At 32.3% G+C, this 21,538-nt stretch overlaps 2 protein-coding genes and 1 non-coding gene across 6 annotated transcripts; 2 read left to right on the top strand and 1 right to left on the bottom strand.

Annotated features, from left to right (window-relative positions):
- LOC107606347 (uncharacterized) lies at nucleotides 1-1,452 on the top strand. Of its 2 annotated transcripts, none has more exons than XM_016308402.3 (2): nucleotides 1-605; nucleotides 954-1,452. In XM_016308402.3, exon 1 carries the CDS (start codon nucleotides 137-139, stop codon nucleotides 539-541), a length of 405 nt encoding a protein of 134 aa, XP_016163888.1. In that variant the 5' UTR covers nucleotides 1-136; the 3' UTR covers nucleotides 542-605; nucleotides 954-1,452. The 2 variants fall into 2 exon arrangements, with proteins under 2 accessions (XP_016163888.1, XP_088349635.1); XM_088493509.1 differs by having other exon boundaries at nucleotides 951-1,452.
- Nucleotides 1,453-3,717: 2,265 nt separating this feature from the next.
- On the bottom strand, nucleotides 3,718-3,789 carry TRNAD-GUC (transfer RNA aspartic acid (anticodon GUC)). Its single transcript has one exon. It is a non-coding gene; the product is annotated as a tRNA-Asp (tRNA).
- Nucleotides 3,790-3,863: 74 nt separating this feature from the next.
- Nucleotides 3,864-9,115, top strand: CW7. 3 transcript variants are annotated; one of them, XM_016308400.3, is made up of 12 exons: nucleotides 3,867-4,062; nucleotides 4,279-4,471; nucleotides 4,551-4,625; nucleotides 4,967-5,073; nucleotides 5,608-5,668; nucleotides 6,338-6,397; nucleotides 6,515-6,589; nucleotides 6,895-7,041; nucleotides 7,258-7,312; nucleotides 7,577-7,699; nucleotides 8,137-8,366; nucleotides 8,624-9,115. In XM_016308400.3, the coding sequence occupies exons 1-12, from the start codon at nucleotides 4,031-4,033 to the stop codon at nucleotides 8,645-8,647; spliced, it is 1,182 nt and encodes a 393-aa protein (XP_016163886.1). In that variant the 5' UTR covers nucleotides 3,867-4,030; the 3' UTR covers nucleotides 8,648-9,115. The 3 variants fall into 3 exon arrangements, with proteins under 3 accessions (XP_016163887.1, XP_088349634.1, XP_016163886.1); XM_016308401.3 differs by lacking the exon at nucleotides 8,624-9,115 and having other exon boundaries at nucleotides 3,864-4,062; nucleotides 8,087-8,221; XM_088493508.1 differs by lacking the exon at nucleotides 7,258-7,312 and having other exon boundaries at nucleotides 3,865-4,062; nucleotides 6,895-7,063; nucleotides 7,550-7,699.
- Nucleotides 9,116-21,538: the final 12,423 nt, after the last annotated feature.

Here is a 21,538-nt window from a genome sequence, read left to right as displayed (position 1 = left end):
ACTAAATCTGAAGCTTCTTAATAAGCTCTTATTATCACTCTTTTCTCTTTCATTTTTAGGTGAACGTGGATGCTTGCTACTACTACTATAGCAGCATATCATATCAAACACCGCATATCATATCAAACATCGATCCATGGCTGCCACAACCTCTTCAAGCTGCAGCGGATTCTTCAGTCTCCGATCATCAAACACTGCTGATGAATCAAGGGTTGTCAGAGACATCTCATCATCATCGTCCTCTTCTTCTTCTTCTGGTTGCGGAGGAGGAGGAAAGCTTGATGGCGTAGCCATGTGGTTCATCAACGGTGTCACCATGGCTTTCTTTGCATCCTTAAACCGCTGCTCTTGCATTCGCATAGCCACCGATGAAGAAGATGATGGAGAAGATGCAAACGACTTGCCCTTGATGTTCAACGATGGAAACATTCGCCATGATGGTGTCTCCGCTGTCGGCACCGCCAGCAGGAGAAGAACCGGCAAAGGGAAGAAGAATAAGAATAGTAATAATAATAATGGAGTGGTCGAACAAGACTACTGATGAACACTCTTATGATGAGGCCTTGAACAAAATCAATGTCTCCCTTAATTTTCTTAATTAATTGGTAAGTGGTCATGTTGTATATGGGGTTCACCAAATTATATTATGATGATGCGTTCAAAGCTTATGTTTTTTTTTTTGAGATCTTGAAAGGAATTTTATAAGTAGTCTTCGTTGGCTTCTAATATATATAAGGGAGAAAAAAAAAACCATGAATATGGTTATTAATGTGTAATGAGATAAATTATATTGAGCTTCATTTAAATTTAATGCATCTCTTCTCTTGTTTTTGTTTTGTGCAACATTGTCAATTTCTTATGCTAGATTTTTGTTCAGCTAGTTATGCTTTGCAATTTCGTTCACTGAGTTCAATTGATTATAGTGAACTTATAAAATCTCGTATTTGTAGTAGGTTGTGGATCCGGATTCTGGGTTCAAAATGGAGATTTAACATTCAGTTATCTCGAGTGTTATTCTATCACACCGCCAAGTATTAAATATTGGTTCAGTTTCATCCATGTTCATGAGATTATTATTAAAGCTTCGTGCTGGATCAAAATTGTTGATGAAAATGACTTAGATCTTGTGATTTGCTTCGTCATAGAATGTACGTGTATTCCAAAGTTCTTAATTTTTGTTTTTAATTAAATAGTCTCTTAACCTTTTGTGCCGCAGACATTTTTATTTTTGACCATTAAAAAATATTTTTAAATCCCTGACCTTCATAAAATTTGGATAGATCAATCCCTTCGTCCAAATGCCTCCGTTAAGGATTAATCCGTCCAAATGCATCCGTCAAAAACTGATCCGTCCAAGTTTTGTGAATGTTAGAAACTTAAAAATATTTTTCAATGGCCAGACAAAAATATCCGCGGGACAAAAGGTCAGGACTTATTTACCATTTTCTCTCATTCTTTTATCATTCTTTTAAAATAGTTAGAGGCACTTTCCTTTCTTATTCATCAGATTGAAGAAAATTGGAAAAAAGAAGAAAGAGGTGGGGACCGGAAAAGGATTAATGTGAGCGCGTAATAATTATTGGGTTAGAAATAAACATGCATGATTATTGGGATCACCACCGTTTGTTTGTTTTTTTATTTTTTATTTTTTATGCCTTGATTATTTTTTTCTAAAGCTTTTTCAAAACAACTTGCGCGATTTAATTTGTTTACTAAATAAGCATGTTCTTCAGGCTAAAGTTGCTTTAAAAAATTGAATATTTTTGTTTCCATTTCTCATCATATTTAATGATGTTGTCGCATGGGTCGCCATCATTGCGTGAATTCAGCGGACAAAGTTTCTTTTAGGTTGTATAGTTTGTCCCTTAGCTCAAAATCACCTCCCAAGGAATCCAAGGAATCCAAGAAATAGTGGCATGCGGTTAAAGAATTCATCATATTCGTATGTATATATAGTTCCTTAATTCCTTTGACCTTGTTTCTTCGCTTAATCATAAGCAAGGTGGTAACATCTACCTTATTTGCGAGTATTTAATTTTATTCAATTTGATAAGGTAAAATTGTCGATTCGAGTTAAAATTATTAATTGATAATTTAATATTTTTATTTATATAAAAATTAAATTTATGTATAATTAAAAATTTGATGATTACGTTATTTATGAAAAGATATTATATTATTTGTGAAATAATTATGTTGATTATATTTAATTTTTAATTTACATACTCATTAGGATATATAATAATATTGTATATTTATAAAAATTCATGAGAAGGGTCGGATACTTACGAATTGACTACGGATAGAATTAGGATTGGATTGTTTTCAACCTGCAGGTAGGGTAACCCTATCCTATTCTATCAATTGCCACCCCTAATTATAGGTTTTGCCCTGTGCCTTGGAGGGAAAAAAATATGTCGTCCAAGTAAGCGATACATTGATATTCCATCACGGTTAAGGTTTGGTTTGGTAAAACTTTTTTTTAATAGTAGTTTATAAAAGCTAGTTTTTAGAAAATAATTTTTTAAAAGTTGTATCATCTATGTTTGGTAAATTAAATTAAAAATTATTTTTAATAAGTACAAACAACAATAAGTGTGTTTGATAAAATAGTTTTTAAAATTTAAAAATATAAATATTAATGTAATAATTAAATTTGGATATTAATTAAGGTCGTATGAGATTACATTAGACTTTTAAATTTTGATAAGCATAAGACAACCTTAAAAAACTCCCTCTTAGATACTTTCAAAAATATCTCTAATTTTTAAAAACTGCGAATATAGGTGAATGTTGGTAAGTCTACTTGACGAAAGGTTGTGACTCGACTCATTTTAGGTTCGACTCGTTTTATTAAATAGACCAAACAAAGCTTAATGTTTTTGTAAAGCCTATTAATTAAAAATATTCGGTCGTAATAAATTTAAAAAAAAAAAAGCCTACAAAATTCGTTGGATCGATTTGTTAAATTATCACCTCTAACTATAAATATAAAGACATGAACTTTTTAATTCATTAAACATAAAACAAAATATTTATACTTTTTAAAAAAATATAAATATATTTTAAAAAAGTTTTTCCAAAACTCATGTTTCCCTTGATCTCATCCGTAGTCATAATCAACGAAAATGTTAAATCTTCTCGTGGACACAAAACAGTATGAAAGAGTTTGAATAAAAAGTGGTAAATCAATTGCTAGAATGTTATATGCGCCATCTTTTTATAAGTACCGAAAGAAAATAAAAAGATGTATAAAAAGAAGGGTTCAAATATCATTCTCTTAACAATGTATGAGATCGGATGCTAAAGTGCTAGTGAGAAGTACTTCACCTATATTTTTTTTGTCGAAATTATTATCCTAACCTTTAAATATTAAATATTAAATTTTAAATTCTATAAAAAATAATTAAAATGGTAATTTTACAATACAGAAAAAAAATTGACTAATATTAACCGAATAAAAGTTGATATCATATGACCTCCAAAATATTGGTTATATTTATTGACATTTACTTTACTTTACATTTGAGTTAACACGAATAGATTCTTTTTTCTTTTAACTAAAAATGTTGGTCCTCTTCATTCCCCAATTCAACTAACATCATAGAAATTCGAACCTTGCTTTTTTGGGCCGTGTAGTTTGGGCTCAGAAAGAACATAAAAAATGCTACATCTGCCAAGGAAAAAAATTGCGTCAACCAAAAACTAAAAGATTTTCGCCGTTGCCGGGGATCGAACCCGGGTCACCCGCGTGACAGGCGGGAATACTTACCACTATACTACAACGACTTCGCTGCTAGTTTCATGACACATATTTGTTATTATTTATGATTATCTGATTGCTTCTTAGCTCTGCTTGGCACCGAATAACTGCTCTGAACTCGAATCATCTTCCAGCACGATTTCGGTCGAATCAGAAGCTGGATTTGTAGCATCATTTTCTCCATCAAATTTTGAGCATAAACCCTACATATTACTTCATAATTCGTATCTTAATCTTCAATCCGTTTGAACAATCATTTCTGAAGATATGCTTCTCGATGGAGGCGAAACCCCCTCAAGGTACTTAAATTAGCACCATTATTCACCATTCGCGCTTCTCTTCTCTTTCTGTGCTTCTTTTTCCATCTCGAATCCAATTTGAAAACCGGAATTCCAATTGCACAATGCAAACCGCTCGCGCATTCTTCCTTACACCCACTCACTATCATATTCTTTTGCATGATTTTGATGCTCTAATGATTCTGCACCGCGCCACCTGGATTCGTTATCGTTAAGGCATGAATTGCTGAGCATGGTAAAGAAGCACTCTAATTTGATAGGCAAAACGGTAGTGGAGGAGCAAGAAGATGCTTCCGATGTCGAAATGGACATGAAATTCTGGCATGACGTTTTTGATCTGTACTTTGTCCGTGGTAAAGAATCAAGGGGACGCCAAGATGATGATCTCGTTTTCTTTGTCAGGAAATTGGTATGCACCTTTATTTGTTATGAGAAATGTTTTCAGCAATGATCTTTGTGAAGTTGAATTTTGAGCTTTATTACTGCAGGCTTCCCGTGGTTCTGGTTCCAACAACAATGCGGACAATCTTGATCCTTATTTTGTACGCAGGTGGGCACCCGAGGTAAATTCGACCTTAAAATCTGTTGGAGATTTTCTTTTACCTTTCTCTAGCTTATATCATATGCCAGTGAGGTGGGTAATGCTTTAGTTCAATGTCAAGCTTGAAACTCTGTCTACTGGTTATAGTCATTACTCTCCAATCAAGAGCTCAGTACATATGATACTAGTGTGTTTCTGTTTGATTAATTTGCTTTGCTGATGAATAAAACCAAAGATGAAAACTGTTGGTATAGCATTGATGGCAAATTAGTCTTTATGCTTATTGGATTGCTATTCTGACATAGGATTTTGTAGTCCATGCATTGTGATGGCAAATAATTTTGTTCACTTTTTTACTATCAGTTGAAAAACTTAGTTGATGAAACTTCACTAAATGTGGACTGGAGGCGTTCTTTTTACTTGAATTTGATTGCTCATACATCATTCAGTGTAACTGTTGCAATTTGCAGGTAAAATTTTCTTTCCTCAATTTCATATCCACCATTGTGTTTTGCCATGCCTAATCTCTTAAGTAGTTTGACAAACATTCTGGTTTCCTTAAATTCCTTTAACTTGTGATTGTGATCATATTGCTTCAAATGATTTGTCCAATGCCCATGGAATACTGAGAATGAATCTCTGATTTTACGTGTTTCTCAAAATGTTGCAAAAATAGTAAGTTATATAATTGTATTGTTACATGGCCATTTCTTTATCAGAAAGATATCCTTTACAACAATACTAGAGTTCGTTACAGTTTCATTAGTTTTCCATTTGATTTTTTAGTGGATCATTACACTTGTTATTCATAATTAGAATAAACTTTTAAATTCCGACCGAGACATTCTGCATTCTCTAACTTTGTAAAGAAGACTATTGTGTCTTTGAATAAAAAGTCATGGTTTGCACAAGCTCTATAAGCTTTGCAATTTGGGTTGTTATACTTTTTTGTTCGTCATAAACATTCATTTTGGCAAATTGATTAAAACTATCCATTTCTGTAGTTACCAGGTCCTTCAGAATCATCAATCTGGGCAGGATACACCATTATCCCCCGTATACAAGGTAATTCATTTTAAAGAATTGAAACTTTATCTACCAGTTGAATTATCTTCACTTATAATTTTTTATGAAATATTACAATGGGTTTTCTTTGTTAGGAGTTCTGCCTTGTTGTGTTTGTGAATATGTTTATGTCCATAAGAAAAATAATTCAATTTACAAATCTTGTGGGAATCTTAAGTTTTAAAAATAAAAAATGCAGATTTATCAACCCCAAGCCCAAATTTAGATGGTGAAGCATAACTTTTTTGAAAATTAAGTTGATTTTAGCAGTTAGAGACAGTTCACACTTCACACCATGGTTTTGGCAGGTATTGGCATTAGTTAATTTCCTCGAGATCATTAGCACATCTTCAGACTTTTATTTCTATAATTTGTTATATCTATTCATGTTATTTTTACTATTAGGTGATTACTGTAGGAAACCTAACTAATATCACTTTAAAGATTTGTGCTCCTTTTGTCAATGATGAATTTCATTTTGAGTGCATTCACATTTATAGTATATTCTTTTCTCTTTCTATGAGTAATTCCTACATTTTAGTGTGAAGCTAATACAATTTTTTCCCAGTGATACATACCTAACAGTGGTGTCTCCAAGTTGAAAATTCCTAAATGTAAATATACAGCAGTTATGTTTTGATTTTGCTGCATCCCATTGCAATTTCTCAGGTTGTAAAGACTGTTTATGCATCTCCAAGTCGAGTAAATTTTCAATTGGACTCCAAAAAGGCAAGCATACCTATCCTCTTTATATATCCTTGAGCAGAAAAAAAAAGGAAAACATGTTTTTTGAAGCATTCTTGTAATTTGAGTACTCTTTACAATTGTTTCTTCACATGTATATAGGAAGTGGAGACAACACCTGCTTATCCAGATATATGTTTTGCAATTGATGATTTTGACTCCACCTTTGATACAGTGGTAAAGTAACCATTTGTGAACTCTTTACATTTTAATTGCTACATGTAGAATGTTTTAGATATGCTTTCTCCTTTGTGGTCCATTTTCCTAATTAAGACATCCAAGAATAGTCCTTGAAACATGCACTGCTTTACTTTGCTACTTTCATAATTCATGAGTCATGCTGTATTCTTAGAATTCTTGCTCCTGTGTCCTTGTTCTTTAATTAATTTCCTTATTTAGGAATAGCCATATCATTAAATATTTTTTCCATCGTGGTTCAGAACTCTTAATAAAATAAGCTTTGGTCATTTCATTTCCAACAGGTTTTGACTGAAAAAGATCATTGCTATTGTGTAGTTCTTAACGCACATGACGGGGCTGCATTTCCTAGTGAAAAGGGGTCAAACGATTGCAGTACTAGTGACAACTCTTCTCCGAATAGTAGTTCAGCTAAGAAGAAGGATACTAAGGTTTGTTCCATTCTTAGCTACTGTATATGCTTCTATTTGCTTTAAGAAATTAAATAAGTGCCAAAGCAATTGTTTGTTTGTATGTGGTTGTGCTCAAATAGCACTTGTACTTATCCTTGAAACTTGCATTATAGTTTTACATGTCATACATGGTAATAAGTAGAAGCTATTTTAGCGTTTTAGTCAATCTTACTTGCTGGTATCTCTGATATGCAGCTTACCCTGTTCTCAGGATTTGTCAGCTATCAGATGGTTCGAGATGCTTATGATGGTAATTGTTCTTTTTTTACTATCTATTTGAATGATTTTATCTCCAAAAGTAGTTTGGGACCTGTAATTCTTTTAACATTTCAAATCTGCCCCTGTAGAGTTATTGGAACCTACAGAGCTTTTGCTGCTTTTTTTTTTATCGTTGCCAAGATACCATATTGCTCAGTCATGAAATTTCCAAGTTTATTCTGTTTTTTACATTCCAATGGATGCCACATGCCATATATATGTTGTTCAGTAATATATTCCCCTTGCCACATTGCAGCTGGCAAGTCTCGATTTGGGAGCCTTCTATCAGTAGGCCATTATACAGGAAAAACAGATAGGATTTACATGAAAGGTCCCGGAGGTCGAGGGGAAGTTGAAGTAGCTGTTTCTGGTGTTACAGGTAGGCAACTTTTTATGGGTGGAATTCCTGATTTCTGTAATGCAACTCTTGTATTCTTTTTCTTGGAACTTGCGTGGAAAAAGATAGTTATAAAGCATGACTCTAAATTTCATTAGTGACTGCGTGATTTCTGTTAGCAAAATTCTTGTATAAACACAAATTTCACACATTATCCTTGGATGTACTCACATAAAAGTTGTTATGGTCTATGATAGTGAATGTATCTTGAATACAGTTGGTGGTACCCACTTTAATTGTGTGTGTGCTTATTTATCATGTATTAAACTTGTGCCTATGCAAGAAAACCATTTCTTTGATTATTCTCACCAAATGTATTATGATGCTTTTATTGGAGACACACGTAAAAACAATGTTATTATTATTCAGAGGTTATACAGAAAGATGAATGAAATGGAATCTGTCTGTTGCAATGTCAGATCAAAGTCAGCAGGACTCTGGTCCATCTTCTCCAGTTATATCAAAGAATGGGTTGGGTCTTGGTGTAATTTTTCGCAGAGCCGCATCAGTTGCAACAGTAGCAGCAAGGCATGCTTATGCAGCTGCCTCTTCCTCTGGTTCTGACTTCGATGAAATGATACCTTTGAAATGCAGCTTAATGTCCATATCATTGCCCTGGGAATATATAGCGTATGATCTTCTGTTCAAGGTGAGGTTTTGCATTGAACAGTTAACGTTAAAATAAAATGACATTGACAATTTGACATCATTCTTAGGAAAAATGTTTCCTTGTATTTTGCTTAAGACAGTTTGCATGGTTTTAGACTATTCAGCTAGAATGGTTCATATAGGACATGCTTTTATCCTCACTTTGCAATGCTAATCTTTTGGCTTTATTTCTCTGACATTATTCTTCTCTTACTTGGAGAGCACTGATTATAAACAATATATAACTGTCATATTTAGGGAGCTCCTCCAGTGAACATGTGAACATGCAACGTATCTTTGGTTTCAACGAAAACTGAACAGGAGCAGGCGATGATATCTCCAAGAACACCATTTCTGAGCAATGAAATTCTATTCTCTTCTGACAGTTGTGTCTGGTGTGTGCATGTGCATGTGCATGTAAAGAATTGTGCATATTTGGTGTTCAAGTATCCCGGGTTAATCTGTGGGAAGAACTTCAAGTGTATCAGCTACACCGATGATTCAATAATTTTAATCGTTGATCTCAATTATAAAAAATATATATAATATATATTAATTAAAATCAACGGTTAAGATTACTGGAACACTAGTGTTTCGGATACATTTGAAAACTTTCCAATCTGTTGAATGTGGTTAGAATTATAAATATTGATAAATGGTTTAGTTGGTGTATGTGCTGGATTATTGTAATCGTCACATCATCAATCACCAGGTTCGAGGTAAGGTAATTTGAGCTGCTTTTTTCCTCCCTTTTGAAAAGTGTGACTCCCTTCTACCTAATTCATCACGTTAAAATAAAGTGAAAGAAATTAATCTAGTTCAGGGGTAAAAGAAATTAAACTGCAGGCAGCCAGAACTGGAAATTGGGACCTTTTATCTTCTGAAAAGGATTCAATTACTTTTTGTTTTGCCAGTCTTCGTTACTAGTTGGGAACAATTAACTTGTTCATTCTGTAAGAAGGTATGTAAGCAAAATGTGTTCATTTTCAGCTTCCAAATTGTTTATGGTTGCAGCCTTGGCTTCTTACTGCCTCTAAAAAGTAAAAACACACACACACACAAAGAAGCCAAGCGAATTGAGTTTGAGTCTGTCTTCTACTCTTCTTCCCAATCCCTGTGCGCGTTGAGTATGATAAGAATATATTTTAAAAAGAAAGTTTTCAAATTATTGTATTTTATATTGACGTCTACTTTACCATGATGTTGATATGGCTTTTAGACACAACTTTTGTTTCTACTCTTGATTATTTTTTTTAGGTGTTTCATTAACACTCATTTTTATATAAGAATCATTTTTTATTTAAGTTTTTCTTTCCTTTTCTTAGGCTTTGCTGGGTTGAGAAAAAAGTGAAAAGAAAGAAAATGAGGAGAAAATAAAATAAAAGTAGTATTTAATATTTGATAAAAACAAATTGAAAGAGTATAAATAAATAAATAATATATAAATTGAAGTTCAATATTCAAAATACAAATCATTAAAATGATAATTTATTCAATATAAATATAATTTATGATAATTTTATACATACGAACTAATTTTACTTTTATGTTAAGATTTTGAAGAATTAATTTTACCTTTATGTTAAGGTTTTGTCATCTAATTAACTAATACTCATCCATAACACATTTGCATAGATGTCTAACTAATCTATTCCATTTTTAAGTTATTTAATTATTCAACTAAGTTTTAATTTTCAATCACAAAAGTCCATTGTATATTTGTATTGCTTAATTCGAAGTATTCTCTTACTTAGCCGTAGACAGAATCAATTCTAATAATTTGCTCGCATAAAATTATGGGCAATTAATACACTTTCTTATTTCTTGCAAAGTCACTTCAATTTTTGTTGATTTGGTGTATATAATTCCTGAATAATGGTTCCTCCAGCTAAGATGGCGAAACTAACATAAAATGAATATCATATAAGTAATCAAAAGTTATACTACACATACAAGCCTTTTTATCATTTATGTCTAACTAAGTTGGTTTAAATCCAACAAAAACAAACTTCAGATTAGAAAACGTGTAAACATGCGCTCCCGCAACTGTTTTGTAGTGCAAACGTTAATATGAAAAACGCCTCTTTTCCCTCAATCAAAACTGAAACGATCAAACTTCAAACGACACTCAAAATCTCTCAAAATCTTCGTGAAAACTCAAGAAAATCTCAAAGTTATGTCCAAAATCTTCACCAAGAAACACAGAAACAGAAGACGAAAGATTATTGAAGTTAGGTACCAGACAAATGACACAACAAAATATAGAGATGAAAAATTAGGAATTTGTATAAAATATGGAAACAATTGAATAACTTTCTTTGAGAATTACAACTTCTCTCTATCACAAGGAGACTACAATAACACTCTCTCTTGACAAAAGGAGAACACACTTCTCTCTACATATATAGGAGAAAACTACTCAAAGAAATATTATGTTATTCTATCTGGATGACTTGATTGAAATGAATTAAAGAAAAACTCAATTTATAGGTGAGTCTCTTCAATATGAACCATCCATCAATTAGAGGTATATAATTTTTCTCTTTTTCAACCATTAAAATCCTAAGGTTATAAACTAGGATTGTTTATTACCTTTCATTTTATTTAGTTATTATTTATTTATTTATTTATTTTCTAAAATTAGCTTTACTAATTTTCACAATCTCCCAAAAAGCTAATTTTGATAAATTTTCAAAATTCATGTTGCTCATGTATTCCATAAGCCGTATGAGGATCTACACCATTCAAACTTTTCTGTGTTGATTAGTTTTGTCATGGCATCTGCTAGGTTATCTTTAGTGTGAATCTTCTGCATATCAACACTTCCTTCTTCTACTACTTCTCGAACAAAGTGATATTGTACTCCAATGTGTTTTGTTCTTGAATGAAAGCAGGATTCCTTGCAATGTGCAAGGCACTCTAACTGTCACAATACACAGAAATCTTCTGTTGTTTGTGTCCGAGTTCTTCTATCAACCTTTGGATCCAAATAGCTTCCTTGCATGCTTGTGTAGCTGCCATATATTCAGCTTCTGTAGTAGATAAAACTACAACAGTCTGTAATTTAGATAGCCAGCTCACAGCTCCTCCTGCAAGTGTAAACACATAGCCTATAGTAGATTTTCGTTTATCAAGATCACCTGCAAAGTCTGAGTCGACATATCCATTGACAATGAATTCTGATCCTCCAAAATATAATGTAACATTCGAGGTCCCTTTGATGTATCTCAAGATCCTCTTAACAACATTCCAATGCTCTTTACCCGGATTTGCCATAAATCGACTTACCACCGCAACTGCTTGAGCAATATCTGGCCTTGTACAGATCATGGCATACATAAGGCTTCCCACTGCTGATGTATACGGTACTCGAGACATTTCCATCCTCTCTGCTTCACTACTAGGACACATACTTGAGGATAATTCAAAATTCATAGGAAGTGGGGTTGAAATTGGGTTACATTCTTGCATGTTGAAGCGTTGCAAGATTTTCTTCAAATAATTCTTTTGCGATAGCCAAATCTTCCTATCCTTTTTGTCTCGATGAATTTGCATCTCTAAAATCTTGTTTGCTGGTCCCAAGTCTTTCATATCAAACTCCCTAGCCAACTGTGCCTTCAATTCTTGGATTTGATCTTTGTTGGGACCTACCACCAACATGTCATCCACATACAACAGTAGAATGATGAAATCATTATCACCAGACCTCTTGTAATAAGTACAATTATCTGAACTAAGTCTGTTGTATCCAAGGCTAATAATGAAAGAATCAAATCTCTTGTACCAACACCTTTGCGCCTGCTTTAGACCGTACAGAGATTTAGTTAATCTGCAAACCAAGTTTTCTTTTCCTTTTTCTTCAAAACCTTCTGGTTGGAGCATATATATCTCTTCTTCAAGTTCTCCATGAAGAAAAGCAGTCTTTACATCTAATTGCTCTAGATGTAAATCAAATGCAGCACACATAGCGAAAACTACTCTAATAGTAGTTAGTCTCACCACTGGAGAAAATATTTCATTGAAGTCAACGCCTTCTTTCTGAGCATATCCCTTGACAACCAATCTTGCATGATATCGTTCCACCTGATCATTACTATCTTGTTTGATCTTGTAAACCCATTTGTTACCAATGGCTTTCCGACCTGCTGGAAGTTCAACAAATTTTCAGGTATGGTTCCTATGTAATGCCTCAATTTCTTCTTGCATTGCTGTTATCCACATAGAAGCATTTGGATTGCGCATAGCCTCCATAAAAGTTGTTGGCTCTCAATCTTCTGTCAAAAGACAATATGCATTATGGTTTGTCAAAACATAATTTGAGTGCCATGATGGTGTTCTTCTTTATCGAGTGGATCGACGAACTTCTATGTCATTGGCCTCTACTTCTTGTTCTTCGTGCTGTGGTTCTGCTTCAGAAAGATCACCTTCTCTGCATTTTTCATCTATTTGAACAGTGGTTATCTCTTTAACAGTGCTGTCATTTTCTTGTTCTTTTTGCAATTCATCTTCTGCAAATATCACATCTCTACTGACAACTACCTTGCGGGCAGTGGGATTCCACAGGCGATACCCCTTAACTCCGTTAGTATAACCCAAGAATATACATTTTCTAGACTTTGGGTCCAACTTTGTTCTTTCGTGGGAATTGTACATCACGTACACAGGACAACCAAATATATGTAAAGAAGAATAATTAGGTGGCTTACCTTGCCACATCTCCATTGGTGTCTTTAACCCAATTGCAGTTGATGGTGATCGATTTATCACATAACAGGCGGTTTTAACAGCTTCTGCCCAAAAAGACTTGGCTAAACCTGCAGTTTGCAACATAGCTCGTGCTCTTTCTAGGAGAGTCCTATTCATTCGCTCTGCTACACCATTTTGCTAAGGCATATATGCAATTGTGAATTGTCGTTGAATACCTGCTTGCTTGCAAAATGTTAGAAAATCACCATTGACATATTCTCCTCCATTATCTGTCCTTAAATACTTGATCTTCTTTCCAAATTCAAGTTCTAACTTTGCTTTGAACTCTTTGAACATCGCAAACACGTCTGACTTCTTCTTGATCGGGTACACCCATAGCCTTCTAGAGTAATCAGCAATAAATGATACAAGATATTTTGCTCCTCCAAGGGACATTTCTGGTGATTCCCACACATAAGAATGAATCAACTCCAATATGTGCTTGCTCCGAGCAGTTGATCTACCAAACGTCAATCTATGTTGTTTGTTTGTAACGCAGTGCTTACAAAACGGTAAGTTTACCGATTTGAGCCCGGGAATGAGATTATAACTACAAGAATATTCAAGTCTCGTTCTGACATGTGGCCTAGTTTGCAATGCCATATCATCGTCATTTCTTCTTGGCTTGTTGAAGCAAATGATGCCTCTGCCTCTTGCAAAGTATCTCCCACAAGCATGTATAGATTTGCTGCAATCTTTTCTGCTTTTATTACCACAAGAGCTCCTTTAACAACTTTTAAGATCCCACCTTCAATATGGATCTTACAACCAAGTTCATCCAATTGCCCAATCGATAACAAATTCTTCTTCAAGCCTTTCACATGTCTTACCCCTTGAAGTGAACGAATAGAACCATCAAACATTTTTATTTTGACAGTACCTATTCCAACAATTTTTAAGGCATGATCGTTTCCCATAAATACAGATCCTTCCAAGACAAGTTCATATGTACAAAACCAATCACGATGAGGAGTCATGTGCCATGTTGCTCCTGAATCAACAATCCAAACATCAGTGAGTTGTTTACTGCCTTTAGAACCAATTGTTGCTTCGCCATACAGGATTTCTCCATCATCAGAGGTACTCGCAACACATCCTTGAGAACTTGATCCTTCTGGAATCTTCTCTATACTCTTCTTATTCCAACAATCTTTCTTGAAGTTCCCTCTCTTACCACAATTGTAGCATTTGACCTGCTTCTTACTTTGTGACTTTGGTCTACTTTGACTCCCACTGGAACCACGCTCTATTGATCTTCCTCTTGTCATCAACAAAGCCTCTGCTTGTTTTGAGCTCTCTAATCTATCTTCCTTATTCTTGCACCTAGATTTTTCTTCAAGAACCGCAGCAGCCATGTCATCAAAAGAAAGATAATCAGTCAAACCATTATTAGTTAAATTAATGATAAGTTGATCATATGAATCTGGTAGACTTTGAAGTAAGAGCTCTGCACGTTCATTTTCCGCTATGGTATATTCCAACGATGAAAGTTGGAAAAATAGCGTATTTAGATTGTTGATGTGATCCATTGCCGATGTGGACTCACTTATTCGAAGAGTATAAAGTCTTCTCTTCAAGAATATCTTGTTGTGAAGTGACTTGACTTCATATAATTTGGTGAGAGCATCCCAAATTTCCTTTGCTGTCATTTTCTCTGCTACACTTAATAAAACTGAGTCAGCTAATGCCAAGTGTAAGTTTGCAACAGCATTATTGTCCATCTCCTTCCATTTTTCATCTGTAATTCCAGTGGGTCTACCTTCAATTGCTGTCACGCAATTGTCTTTTCTTATAATGGCTTTTATCTTCAATTTCCATATGAAAAAATTACTCCCACTGAATTTTGGAATTTCATACTTTGCTGCCATTTTTTTAGACGGTAACTCGCAGCGGAAAAAAAAAATATCAATCAGCAACCTTTGGCTCTGATACCACTGTTAGGTACCAGACAAATGATACAGCAAAATATAGAGATGACAAATTAGAAATTTGTATAAAATATGGAAACAATTGAATAACTTTCTTTGAGAATTACAACTTCTCTTTATCACAAGGAGACTACAATAACACTCTCTCTTGACAAAAGGAGAACACACTTCTCTCTACATATATAGGAGAAAACTACTCAAAGAAATATTATGTTATTCTATCTGGATGACTTGATTGAAATGAATTAAAGAAAAACTCAATTTATAGGTGAGTCTCTTCAATATGAACCATCCATCAATTAGAGATATATAATTTTTCTCTTTTTCAACCATTAAAATCCTAAGGTTATAAACTAGGATTGTTTATTACCTTTCATTTTATTTAGTTATTTATTTATTTATTTATTTATTTATTTTCTAAAATTAGTTTTATTAATTGGAAAAGTCTAGAGGGCCAGCAACTTTGTTAAATTTTGGCCAGCATATAACCTGCAAAGAAAAGTGAACCATTGGATGAAATCTCACACCAATCTCACACCATTAAAACCATCATTGATGGCTATTTGATGGCTACAAATCACAAAAGTTGTTTGCCCCTAGCATTCCTCTTACTAATTTTCACCGTTTCTGGGTTGAGCATGGGTTTTTGGATTGAGCATGGAACGATCATTTTAGGATTGGGGGATTTTTTTTCCCCTAAATCTTTTTGCTACATCCACGTGGAACACCATTACGATTATGTCAGCATAACGGCATTAACGTCAGACATCTTTACGTTTCATAATTTCAGTTGGACGAAAGGATCCAAATGTTCTGATTTTAAGAAAGTCAGAAATATAAATATATTTTTTGATTCTTAAAGACGAAAATATTCGGGTGATAAAAATTTAAGAATGTATTTATCTTTTTCTCTAAAGAGAATAGGCAGAATACCTTTCTTTTAGGCAACCGAAGATGATTAATTCATTTGCCCAAGAAAATGATAATCAATAGAGTTTTATCCTTACAAGGCGATTGCTTAAATAAATTCAAAGTTTATCTTCTTGTCTTGTCATTAGAGATAAAGCTAGTGAAATGCAAAGGAACAATAATATATACAAAGGAAGTTTATTAGATGGTTATACTAGTATTAGAGATTAATAATAGTGCACTTATGCACAATCATGGTTTGAGATAGGATACTATTGATGTCTTGATAATGTTATTTATATAGTTATATTACAAATCGTTGTCATCAATGCTTCTAATCCGCGTTATTAAGTCAAAAGATGACACCCCTCTTTCTCTTAACTTTCCAATACCAAAGATATGCCTAGTTTGTTAGATCACAAAGAAAATTGCTTGTGGACAGAAAGACGAAGGAAAAAGGAACAGAGACAATGCAACCAACCATGGTCATATAGCAATAACGCCGCACTAATTAGACAATCAGTTATGGAGATTTTTAAATTTTTTTTTTAATTAATCTCTCTCTATTTTTTTAATCCTATTTTACAAAATTTCGGTGATGTTTCTTTGTGGATTTCTGGGGGCTACATATCTTAAATTCAAATGCATTCGTTGCATATGGATGAAAAAAACAACTCGTTCGTTCATCAAAAGGAGGTACACATTATTATTCGTCCATGCCTCCAATGTGGATATTCGTCTTTATTGATTTAATTCATGATTGACCTAATAAGGAACACACTATGTATTATAGAAAATATTTTAAGTGCACTGAGAGTATCAGTATTTCAGTTGTTTTAACCGTTTATCTGAATTATAAAAAATATATATAATATATATTAATTGAAATCAATGGTTAAAATAACTGGTACACCGATACTCCCCGATGCACTTAAAATATTTCCTGTATTATATACGCCATCCATTTACTAGTGTTGCATATACTTTCTTCGTTGCATGCCCAATTATGAGTAGAATCGATGTCCTTTATTAATTCAAGTCTATTACAATTTCAATATAACATTTTCGTTTGTCAATTAGCTCCAAGTTCAGCCATCGGAAGTATTGATTACAATCTCGCTATGTTACTAACAGCATTTCTGCTAACTTTTATCAACTCTTATTTATAATTGTGTTTAATGAAAATGTTTTTGTGGACGTGTCTAATAAAAATGTCTTTTTTATGGCTGTGTTTAATAGAAGTATCTTTATAGATATATTTTCTAAATGTGTCTCTTTATATATGTGTTTAAAATATAATAATTAATTATTATTGACAATAAATTGGCAAATAATATGTTAGTACCCTATACTTTTTCTATTGATTATTCAATTATCAATTATGCTAAGTATAAACCAAAAATTAACCACAAAATCATAAGATTTATGCATGTTCAACTATATATATTACTTAAGTACCCAAAAGTAAACAATTTTATCTTAATAACCTGGTAAAAACTCATATATAGTTAATTTCATGTGAAGTTAATAGTTGAGAGTCGTTAAATAATTTGATAAATTTGATTAAATTATTATCTAATAATTTTTAACTATCAATTTCATATAAAATTAACTGCATTTGAATTTTTACCTAATAACTTTTTGTAAACTTAAATAATAACCCTCTTTCTGCTATATATAAGATTTTTTGGAGTTGTATTGATCCATTCAATTGTAAAAAATCAGATATTATACGTAAAATAAGATAATATAAGAGGCATAATTTCATTTACAATCTGGCCAGGTAACTAATAAAAATTTAGCTAACAACAAGTTAATAAGTATTTTTAAATTATACTCTATATTAATTAATTATTATTAATTAGTGATTAATTAATTTTATTTTTAAAAAATATAAAATCAATAATTATTAGTTATAATTATTTAAAATTAGCTAGTTAGGAGTTATTTATTTATATCTTTTCTTTCATTAATATAAGGGAAAACGAGAGAATGTTTTTTCTCCATTTGGTTATCAGATGATAAGTGTCTACGTAGAATTAAGTAGGTTCTCTTGTCCAACAATAAAAGAAAAATGCTAGAAATAAATTGAAATTAGTTAATTAAGTCACCAAAAAAAAATTAAAATTAGTTAGTATTATTGATTTAAATGCAATGCACAAAGAAAAATATTAGTCACCTAATATATTTTAAAAAGTAATATTATATGATCAATAAATTTTATTATTTTTTAATTTGTTAATTTTTAGTCAATTTTAAATACTAAATCTTAAATTCTAATAGTATAAAAATAAAGTATTGATCTAAAATATTAGTTAATGTTAATAAAATCTATTGGTCCACAACTTTTACTTTTTTTTTAAATAAAAAAATTGGAGAATTAGTAAATTAAACTTATTTAGTTATTATTTTACGCTGGTCAAAATTAATTCATTTAATTGTCTAAGTGTTCAAAATCTTAAAGGAAAAGTAAATTGCTTGTTTACTGGAAGTAAATTGCTTGTTTACTTATTTATGTTGCGTTACGGTGGTCCCAAGATCTTTGAAGTTTTCAGTGGTTCATAAAAAGTTTAGTTGTGTTGTAAACTTGTAATACGAATGTCTATTAATAAAGTATGACTTATTTCATTAAATAGGCGATTCAGTTTTTTAATAATAAAGAAATTACCTTTTTAAGATAAATTTAAGAGAAAAGGATAAATAGGTTCCTAACTTTTTGTCTCGCGGATATTTTCGTCTCTGATCATTGAAAATTGCTTTTAAGTCCCTGACTTTCACAAAATTTGGGCGGATTAGTTCCTCTGTCTAAATGCCTCTGTCAAACTCAATAGAAAAGTCTGACGTGGCTCCTATAATGCTTGTCACGCATATGCGTGTGGGTCACGCGTATGCGTCGCCTGACAAACTTCTCTCTCATGCGTACGCGTGACACACGCGTACGCGTCGCCATAAATTCAGCAAATCCTCGTTTCTTCATTAATTCTCCACTTTGCATGCTTTTTTTTCCATTTCTTTTAAGTCATTTTTGTCTTTAAAACTTTAAATCATTCAAACAAACATATCAAGGCATCGAATGGGAGAAAAGTAAATTAAATTTAGCCCTAACCCCATTACAACCCTTGAAAAGACCTTTTGATATGTGTATCCATGCATTGAATATATGTTGATTGGTAGAAGAAGAGCAAGTCTTAAAAAGCAAGATTAGTAGAGAATTGAGAGAATCGACCCTCAAACACTAGAGAGATTAGAGTGCAAACACTTCTGGTGAGGGTTCGACGCTCAATCCCTTGTTCCTTGATTTCACGAGCTTTCTTCTTGCAAGTATATTTATACTTCATTTTGAGATTTGAATTAGTAGAATTCATAAATCATCATACTATCTTAGCCCTACTTGTTCATATATGTTCTTTGAGATTGATTCATTTTTAACCAAGTAGGTAGACACATTTTGCATATTAGTTGATGAACCACAAGAGTTTAGCATGAGGACATGCTAATGTTTAAGTGTGGGAAAGTTGATGAACCACAATTTTATGGTTTATATTGTATTGAATTTGGTAGATTTTATCAACTTTTTCCACATTTATTTACTAAAATAGCATGGTTTTGTGAATTTCTCCTAAGTGTGATTAATGATTGAAAACGTGCTTTCTAGGCTATTAAATTGCTAAATTTAATTTACTTTTCTCCCATTCGATGTCTTGATATATTTGTTTGAGTGATATAAAGTTTTGAAGGCAATAATAGCTTGAAAAAAATGGAAAAAAAGCATGCAAAGTGGAGAATTCATGAAGAAATGAGGATTTGCTGAATTCATGGCGACGCGTACACGTGATACATGCGTACGCGTGAGAGGGAAGTCTGCCATGCGTACATGTGACAAGCATTACGGGAGCCACATCAGACTTTTACGTTGAGTCTGACGGAGGTATTTGGACGGAGAGACTGATCCTTCCAAGTTTTGTGAAGGTCAGGGACTTAAAAGTATTTTCCAATGGTCAAGAACGAAAATATCCGCGGGACAAAAGGTCAGAGACCTATTTATCTTTTTCTCTAAATTTAATTAATAATGAAGTTTGAAAAGTTAGATTTAGTACCTATATAAATAGGGGAAGCAAGGCTTGAAACAGAATACACAATCCAAGTATAAAAACACTTTTTTTTATATATGTATACTCATCAACATATGACTTAGTTAATACATATATGAATTATTTCAGTTATATTGAGTAAATATTAATACTAGAATTTTTTATTTACACTTTTTTATTTTATATTTAATTCTTCTTTCTTATTTATTTATTTTACAACACGTTATCAGCATGAGAATCTGATAAAAATTTAAAAAAATTCAGGTAATAAATTTTTATTATGTCAAAACTCTCTAATCTTGAATTTAATGCTCTTGATATATCTGGAAATAACTATTTATTATTGATATTAGATACCAAAATTCATCTTAATTCAATGGATCTTAGAGATACTATTAAAGCTGAAAATAAAGCATCCCAAAAGTATAAAGGCAAAGCCATGATATTCCTTTGTCGGCATATTGACGAATGATTGAAAAATGAATATCTCCCACTAAAAGATCATGCAGATTTGTGGAAGAACTTTGAAGAAAAGTATAATCATCAAAAGATAGTAATACTTTCTCAAGCCCGATATGAGTGGACACACTTTACATGATTTTAAATCCATAAATGAATACAATTCAACAATGTTTTGAATTACTTCACGAATGAAATTATGTAGGAAAAAGATAACTGATAATGACATGTTAGAGAAAATTTTCTCGACCTTTCATATTTCGAATGTGCTCCTGCAACAACAGTATCAAGAAACAAAATTTAAAAAATATTCTGAACTAATTTCTTACCTTCTTGTTGCTGAACAAATCAATGAATTCATTTTAAGAAATCATAAAGTGCACCCAGTTGGTGTCGCCCCATTTCTTAAAGCAAATGCGGCAAATTATAACTCCAGAAGAGATAAATGGCAAGACTTTAATAAGAAGAAAAATTATGGCAGGAAGAAAAATTATGTTCACAAAAAAGGATTTCACTAGAAGTGGGATAAAGAAAGAAATAATGGGCAAAATAAATCAATAGAGGATAAATATTTTCGTTGTGGTGGAAAGGGCCATTGGTCGCGTACCTATCGTAACCCAAGGCACTTAGTTGATCTTTATCAAGTATCCTTGAAAAATGATGACAAAGGAAATGAGACAAATTTTATTTCAAAAGATATTGAAAATTACACCACTCATTATGAAGTATCTGATTTCTTTGAGGATCCTGAAGGAAATATTGGTCATTTAATCAATGATAAAAAAAGTTTAATATTTGAGTTCGTTAAGTACTCATGTAAATAATAATTTAAGAAAATTTTTGTTAAGTTTTATTTCCTATACATTTGAATTTCAAGTACGATGTATATAAATAATGTTTAATAAAATATTAATGTTTATGTTTAAGAATTTCAAAATTACTAAATGTGTCAAGTTCTATAATGATAATGATAATAATAATAATAATAATAGTAAAATTTTTAGTAAATGATACTATGTATAGTGCCTCTTAGAAAAATA

The sequence above is a fragment of the Arachis ipaensis genome, chromosome B7 (assembly GCF_059453495.1).
Source record: "Arachis ipaensis isolate K30076 ecotype BB chromosome B7, ASM5945349v1, whole genome shotgun sequence".
NCBI classification, from domain to species: Eukaryota; Viridiplantae; Streptophyta; class Magnoliopsida; order Fabales; family Fabaceae; genus Arachis; species Arachis ipaensis.
This window is presented reverse-complemented; position numbering and strand designations above follow the sequence as displayed.